The sequence below is a fragment of the Rousettus aegyptiacus genome, unplaced genomic scaffold (genome assembly GCF_014176215.1).
Source record: "Rousettus aegyptiacus isolate mRouAeg1 unplaced genomic scaffold, mRouAeg1.p scaffold_m13_p_20, whole genome shotgun sequence".
NCBI lineage: Eukaryota > Metazoa > Chordata > Mammalia > Chiroptera > Pteropodidae > Rousettus > Rousettus aegyptiacus.
In genome coordinates, this window is record NW_023416296.1 from 1,649,045 (window position 1) to 1,657,059 (window position 8,015).

The 8,015-nt window shown below is 60.6% G+C and overlaps 1 protein-coding gene across 1 annotated transcript; it reads left to right on the forward strand.

Annotated features, from left to right (window-relative positions):
- The first annotated feature begins 982 nt into the window (after positions 1-982).
- LOC107510195 lies at positions 983-7,899 on the forward strand. Its single transcript, XM_036238148.1, has 2 exons — positions 983-1,060; positions 6,447-7,899. Exons 1-2 carry the CDS (start codon positions 983-985, stop codon positions 7,452-7,454), a joined length of 1,086 nt encoding a protein of 361 aa, XP_036094041.1. The 3' UTR covers positions 7,455-7,899.
- Positions 7,900-8,015: the final 116 nt, after the last annotated feature.

Below are 8,015 nucleotides of genomic sequence, written 5' to 3' on the forward strand. Positions count from 1 at the left end.
TCTATCATCTATCTACCTATCTGTCTGTCTATCTATCTATCTATCTATCACACCTCTACCTACCTGTCTATTGGTTCTGTTTCCCTGGAGGACCCGACAACGCCTACTTTTTGGGGTGCTCCCATCTGACGTGACCCTTCCCCCGCTGCTCACCCCCTGTGTGCTCTCGCCCCCGTGGTGACAGGTGCAGTGTGCATCTCTCTGTGTGTGGCACGCATGTGTGTCATGTGTGTGTGTGTGGGGGGGGTCGGCCACCTGTGGCATACCCCTGAGGGCGTCGGGGACCCTGGGTGCTCTCCAGGCCACCTCCTCCGGGAGGGGCAGTATCCGGGCAGTAACGAGGGTCGCAGGTGCCCCCGTGACTGTGCCACGGCCCTCACCGCTCTCCCTGCGTCAGGCCTGGCCCCAGCACGCCCCTTCCTGCCAGCAGCGTCCTCCCAGGCCCACAGCGTGCGGCCCGCCGTCAGCGACCTCCACGGTGCTGTCGCCCTTGAACTTAAACACAGCGATGTGCCTCGGGCCCTTGATGGGGAGGGGGAAAATCAGAGTGTTCACAGGGACATTCTCCCTTGGAGTTTTGGACTCTGCCCCTCGCAAAGGAGAGGAGGGAAGGGGGTGGGGGGTGGGCCAGGACCGGAAGGACAGCGCCAGGCCCCGGGACAGGCTCCAGGAGGTCAGGCCACCGCCCTGGTCGCCTTCCGTCCTTAGCCCGGTCACAGGTGCATGAGCTCAGAGCTGCGGCCCTCGTGCATCTGCTCGGCCAAGTGGGGACTCGGGACCTGCTCCTGGCTCCCTCCCGGGTCACGGCACAGCCACGGTGACCTGTGTGTGACATCTGCACTAATGAAGACAACCTTTTAGACGCCAGTGCATGTACCGAAGTCCCAGCCAAAGGCTTTTCCCTCCCCTGCTCCACGGGGGCTGACGACATCCTGACTCATTGTGGGATGACGCTATGGGGCAAGGGTGCCGTGGCGGAGACATGGCCCGAAAGGCAGCACTTGGCGTCCAGGAGAAAACCCGCAAAGACAAGCAGGAGGAAGTCACGTGCCGGACAGACGTAGAGGACCGGTCTCCTTCATATACAAAGAGTTTTCAGAGTAAATAAGAAGCACATTTCCGCTGGGCAGGGACCACGGCCCTGGGACACCGCGACCTCAGGCGTCTGGCCCCCAGACCCTCCTGTGGTCTGGAGCCCCCCCGCTTTGTGGCGCTTTGCTGCCACAGCCCCAAGAAACTAATGCAGATGCTACTCCCGCTCCTGCAAGGAGCAAATTCCCTTCTAAGTGGCCATTCTCACGCGCGGGCACGGTTTAAAGCCAGGCGTCCCCCGGAAGCTCGGTAGGGGCGCCTGAAGCTTTCAGAGGGCTGATCCTCTTTAACTTGGTGATCTCATTTTTAAGGCTTCGTCCTAGCAAACAGATTTCATGCAGGAATAAAGATATTTGAAAAAGATGCTCATGATAACATCGTTTGTAATAATGTGTAAAAACAATGAATGTCTAAAAATAGCAGAAATGTCAAATAAGTAGAACTGTTAAATAAGTGTTAGACATAATGGAACATTAAACATTTAAAATAATGTCTTAAATAAAATATGACACAAGGAAATTCCCTTTATGTAAATAGAAAAAAACAGGATATAAACTGTTCATATTTGTAGGGTATAACCCGAATTTATTTTTAAAAGATTTAGAACATGTATTTATATAACTAGAAAAAATATACAAAAATAATAACAGTGGTATGTGGGTGGTAGAATTATGGGTTATCTTAGCTTTATTGTTTATTCTATAGATTCTCATTCTTATGTATATTGTTTATAATAGTCATATATTCAATTTTACGACCAGGAAAAAAGTTTTAAAATTCTAAATTATTAATATGTATTGACTTTTGATGGAAACTAATGTAGGAGAAACAATCTTTGAAAATCCAAGATGTAATAATAATGCCCAACAGAGGCTACAAAACTTACTGCGTGTGAAGTAATGAAGTAATAAACTTAAATTTGGCCGCGAGGATCTAATGATGGGCGTTTCTCGCAAAACCTGAGGCGCGAAGCAGACACATGACCGCTTTCCGCACCCCTCCAAGCACCGGTCTCCCCCCGGGTTCTAACACGAAGAGGTATTTCTGATTTGGGGGCCCCCTGAGCAACCCCCGCCATTGCTACCTTTCGTCTTTCCCCTGCTTGTTCCTTAACCCGTGAGTGTTTGGGGCGGGGGCACACGGCCCGGGCGGTGGCACCTGCATGCACCCAGGCTGCCTGGTCCTGTTTAGGTCACCTGGTCAGAAGACGGCCGGGCTTTCTCCGCCCAGCCCGGCTCATGCTTGAGGCTCGCACGGGACACGTGGAGAAGGAGCATCTGTCCCAGGAGGAGCAGCCCCAGCCTGTCCAGGGACAGAAGCGTCACCAGCCAGGCCCCCCGCGTCTTCTCCCAGGCTTACGCAGCAGGCCGGCCCAGCTGCCCGCCCCTGCAAGCCTGTGCGGGAAACCCCTCGAGCCCTCCGAGACCCTGTGCATTTAAGATCAGCCGGGCCGTGAGGAGCGGGCTCCACTTTGCCAGGCAGAGCGGGGGCCCGGTGGGGCCGCGGGGCCGTCTGCTGGCCTGCAGGCCCCCCCAGGGCTCCTTTGGGAAGAGCGGGTGAGTGACCGCTGGGGCCAGCGCGGGGCCCAAGGACCAGAGGGCGGGGTGGGACTGGAGCCCCTCCGCCAGCCTCGCCTCGCGGGGGCCTCCCACGCCGCCCGGAGGTAGCCCTGTGACCTGGACGTGGCCGTCAGGCCCACGGGCCAGCCCGTGCTCCCAGGCCGGTTTGGCTGCCGCCCGGCCTGGGACCCCTGAAGGCGAGGCCGGGCTGTCCTGCCACGCTCTGGCTCCTGGCCCGTCCACGCCTCGTCCGGCGGCCCTCGGCCCTTCCGGCCCTTCCGGCCCTCGCAGCCGGCGCCAGGGTGCTCCAGGCCTGGCAGCCCCAAGAAACTGCATTTCCCTTTTTATCAGCGGAGACGCACATGCCACACATGATGCCCCCCCACATGACACACGCATGCCGCACACATGGATGCGCGCCCCACACGCACGTGACATGCCACACACGCACGGGCTCCGCACTGCGGTCCGCCCCGCACGCCCAGGTGCGGGCTCTCCTCCCTGGGCGCGTCACCCGGGGTCGACCTGGGCTGTCTGAGTTTTGCACGGGAATGTGAGTCGTGGTGGGATTTACAGAAGTCAGAGGCTGTGGAGTGGGCCGCCCCACTGGGGGGGGGCGGGTGTTCAGCAGCTGGTCAGGGTGCCTGCCTGCTTGTAGGCTCCAGCCGGCAGGCAGGGTCCAGAGGCGGCCAGCGGCCCCCAGTGGAGTGCCCGGGCCGGCCTGTCTCGGTCCCAGAGGTGGCCTCTGGTTTCTAAGGGTGGTGGCGGGGGGCCGCCAGGGCAGTCCTGGGGTGATTTTGACTGTTGCTGGACCCCTGGGAAAAAATTACAGTAAAACATAACTAACACATAGTTGACCATTTTAGCCACGTTAAGTGTGCAGTTCTGTGGCATTAAATTCACTCGTATTGGTGCGCACCCATTGCCACCGTCCATCTCAGAGCATCTCATCGCCCTCGGCGGAGGCTGACCCTAATGGAGGCTGACCCCGGCGGAGGCCCACCCCGGCGGAGGCTGTCCCTGGCAGAGGCTGGCCCCGGCGGAGGCCGTCCCTAATGGAGGCTGTCCCCGGTGGAGGCCGTCCCGGGCGGAGGCCGTCCCCGGCGGAGGCCGTCCCTAATGGAGACCGTTCCCCGCGAAGGCCGTCCTGGGCGGAGGCCGTCCCCGGCGGAGGCCGTTCCCCGGCGGAGGCCGTCCCTAATGGAGGCTGTTCCCGGCGGAGGCTGTCCTGTTAGGCGCTGACCCCCTCCCCCACCCCTGCGACCACTCTTCTGCCGCCTCTGAATGCGAACACTCTCGAGTCTCATGTAATCGTGGAACCAAGAGAATATTCGTCCTCCTACGACGGGCTGTTGGAGCCGGCGTCAGAGCGTCCTTCCTTCCGAGGCTGAGGAGGAGGCCGGGTGTGGACGGACCACGCCGCGCTCACCCCCCCGCCGTGGGCGGACGCCTGGCTCGTGTCCGCCTCCTGGCTGTTGCGACTAGTGCCACAGTGGACGTGGGCGTGCGAGGACCTGCCCGAGTCCGACAGAGGGACGGCCGGGTCGTGTGGGAGTTCTACGTGTAACTTTTTGAGGAAACTTCGTGCCGTTTCCCGTACCGGCTGCGCCGTTTCGCATTCCGACCAACAGTGCGCAAGCTTTCCGCTTTCTCCACGCGGTCGCCAACACGGGTCGTTTTGTTATCGTTTTTTCCCTCATTGACAGCTATCTTCCTGGGTGTGGAGTGGTGTCACAACGTGGTTTTGTGGACCTGGCTTTTGAAAGGTGATCGAGATGGGACCGTGGGTGGGGCTCCCAGGAGCAGAGGGCTAAGAGCGGGGACGCTGGCTGCGAGCCAGCCTCGGAGTGGACAAAGCCCGGCCTCTCCCACCGTCCTGTCTGACTGTCCTGGTCAGACCGTCTGACCGTCCCAGTCCTGGGGGCCAGCTCTGAGCCGCTGGGTCTTTCATCCAGGGTTCTGCAGTTGGCCGGTATTGGCGGGCCGGGACAGAAGGCGGACTTTCTGAAAGAGCCTGGGGTCCCCTCCATCCAGATGGAAACAGGGCTGCAGGGGGCTGGGCACACCCGACCCCGGGGCTGCAGGGGGCTGGGCACACCCGACCTCGGTGCTTCCTGTTTGTTTAGGCGCTTAAGCTTCTTCTGGTTTCTGTGTAGATCACGTCACATCACATCGCCGTGTGATGTCGCACATCTGCTGTGGGGCCTCGCCGAGGGAGGCCGGAAGGTGCCCCCCATCTTCTGTGCACCTGCTCACCGGCTCCGAGGAACGTTTTGGGGATCTGAGAGTTCTGTGGTTCCAGTCCTGGAGGCCCAGGTCCTGAGCCTGACCAGCTGATTTTGTGTCTGTGGGTTATCGGTGAGAAGAAGGTTCTAGAATTTTCCTTCCAGGCCGTGGGGCATGTAGAGCAGGGCTGGTTGCACCTTCTTCCTGGTCCAGCTGGTCCCAAGGGGCTCTGCCCAGCTTAAAACTCCCAGCTTGTTCTGTACGAGAAAATGTGCCCCCCCCTGCTCCCACCCTAGCCACGACTTTGTTCCGCCTGGCTCGGCAGGGCCCACCGCGGAGAGCCAGCTCGGCGGGGTGTGCCAGTGCCACCGGCCTGCCTGCCACTCTGTCCCTCGTCCTCTGTCTTCACATGACTCACTGGTCGTCACGATGTCCGTGAGAGGCAAGTGTCATTATGGCACTTGGTCTGGGGACTCGTTTATGGTCATTTTTATGAGTCGATGACGATGACATCTTCGCATCCTCGTGACGTAAATCCACGCGCTTTCTTTTTAAACAAACAGCACAACGACACCACCCAGAGCCATGGAAACCGGGTCAGAGAGAATGAGACCCTCCGCAGGCTGTACCGAAAAGCTGGATGCGGAGCGGGGGCGGGGGGGTACACAGGGACACTTGGGCCTTCAGAGGCCTTGACGTCACCTTGGCAACTGCGGGAGGAGGCGCTCTGCTGCCGTGGCCTGAGGCTGCAGTCCCCAGGGGCCAGGGAGCCCCTCCGGCTCTGAGAGTCTGCTCTTGGCCCCAGAGGCCACCTCTCCCGGGCGCTGTGCTGTGCTGGGTGGGCTGGACCTGGCGTCCAGTCTTGACCTGGATGCTCTCGGGCGAGCAAGCCCACCAGAGCAGTGCGAGGAAAGGTGTCCGAGGGACCGGGGTGTCCGCGTGGAGCGGGAGGACGAGGAGGGGCTAAACGGCGCGGGGCGGCGACGTCCGGCGTGGAATTCCGGGCAGACGACTAGAGCGCGTGGGTCCGGAGGCGTTTGGCGGCGTGGGAAGGCGCTGCCTCCGCAGCCCGGGGAAGCGGCGGGCCCAGCCGCCTGCCGGTGGAGGCAGGACGGGACACGCCGCGCCGCCGGCACCCGCCGTCATCTCGTCTCGCTGCGTCCCTGTGGCTTCCAGATTTGCTGCTGAATATTTATTAAATACTCCACCTGATTCATTTTCTTCCTCTAGGTTGCTGCCTTTTGAGACCATCGGACTTGGCGACTGTGTCGTTACTCTCTGTCCACGTAACCAGGCGACGGACCTCGAGAGGCATCTTGTCTGCCCCCTTCTCACTGTGCTCACACCCCCCCAACAGTGCGTGGCACACAGTAGGGGCTGCGTGAGCCTGGGCGGGCAGCAGGTGGTGACTCCCGCACCAGAGCGTGCCGCGTCCGCTTCCCGCCCCACTTCGAACCTGCTCGCATGCCCGTCTGCCCCACGCCCGTTTTCACCGCCCGGTGACGTTCTTGCCAAGAGTAGAAACTCACGTTGTTTGAATGACTGACCGACCAGTAATAAAAAATACAGCGCACCGCACCGGACGCCACGCATGCCCCGGAGACGACGAGGCAGGAACCGCCGCTCGGGGGGCTAGCGTCTCTCGGCAGGAATCGGGGTGCTCTGCGCGGCCCCTGCAGGAGGCCCAGAATCAAGGACGTGGCCAGCACCGCAGCCCGCACGGGGGCTTCCGGCCCTGCTCCCGGGTCTGGATTCCGCTCTGCGCGCGGAAGCAGCCGGCACGGCCTCGCTGACCGCTCGGTTCCGCCAGGAAGATGGTGGCAAGCTCTGGCATTCAAGCGCGCCGTTCCTCCACCTGAGGTCCCCAGCTGGCTGGCTCCTGGGGTGCAGCCGGGGTGCTTAGACGAGCCGCCGCTGGGTTCCGACGCGTCCATTTGGGGCCCTTGCCGACGCGCCGTTCCTCTCCTCGCTCCGTCTTGCGGCCCCACCGCCAGCTTCGAGACTGTGTCCAGAACACGGGTCAGGCAGACAGACACCCTGACACCTCGTGGGTCCTCGGGCGTGGCATCGACTACCAGCCTGCCTCAACACCAGGCACCGCGTCAGCTCATGGTGACAGGAACAGACGCGGGACCTGGAAGCCCTGGAGCTCCGCGGGCGGCAGGGCCAGCGGTCCGTGCACGGGAAGCGTCTGTGGGTGGGTGTGGGGAATTCGGCCCTGCCCGCCCTGCGCCGTCTCACTCCAGGACCCGGGTCTTTCCCTCCCGGCCTGCGGAGGGCCTGGACTGGGGACGCAGGCGTGAGCGAGGCGGTCACGGAGCAGACACACCCGGAAGCAGCGGGGCACAGGAGGTGGTGCCGGCCGAGGCCAGAACGCTGCGCGGTGCCTGGGCTCCTGAGTCAGCCGCGCACCGGGGCCCAGCCCTTCCCTCCCGCCTCTGGACCCCAGGCTGCGAGCTGCATTTCCTTGGCACAGTGCACATGTATCGACTGGGTGTGTCCGTCAAGCTCTGCAAACATAGCAGGTGGCAGAAGGGACCATGGCCGCTCCTGAGGCCCAGGGATGCGGGCGGCTGATCTCGACCTGAAACCACTGGGCTGACATCATAGATAAGCCAGACGAAACCAAATGAGACAGAGCCAGGAGGACGGAGAATGGCCTTTGGTTTCTAGGATGGTGTCAGGAAAGACAAGCGCCTTGTCTTACTCTTGGTGACAAGGGGAAAGCCACCTTGAAAGGAGCCTGCCATCCCCCCCACATTTCGTCACGGCGGGGAGCGGTTTTACGACACCCACCGGGACAGGCTGGTCTCCTCATCTGGCTGTGTAAGTGCTGCCTTCAAGCCCCACTCTCTGCGTTTACCGATCTGGTTTATTTGGGGGGTTTCATGGCACACCCGCGCTCAGCCTCTCGGGGTACCTGGCCAGGAACTGCGAGTCTGAAAGACCCACTTCCTGTCAGTGGGGTCTCTAGGCTCCAGACCCTAAAACAGGAAGATGAAATCCAGAAACACCACAGTTGACAGGATAAAAAAATTTCAAATGATAAAGAAAACTTAACTTTTCCCCAAATCTGCAATGATAAAAAAAATACCATTCTTGCAGACTTTGTGAGTGTATCTTCCATTATATTAAGTG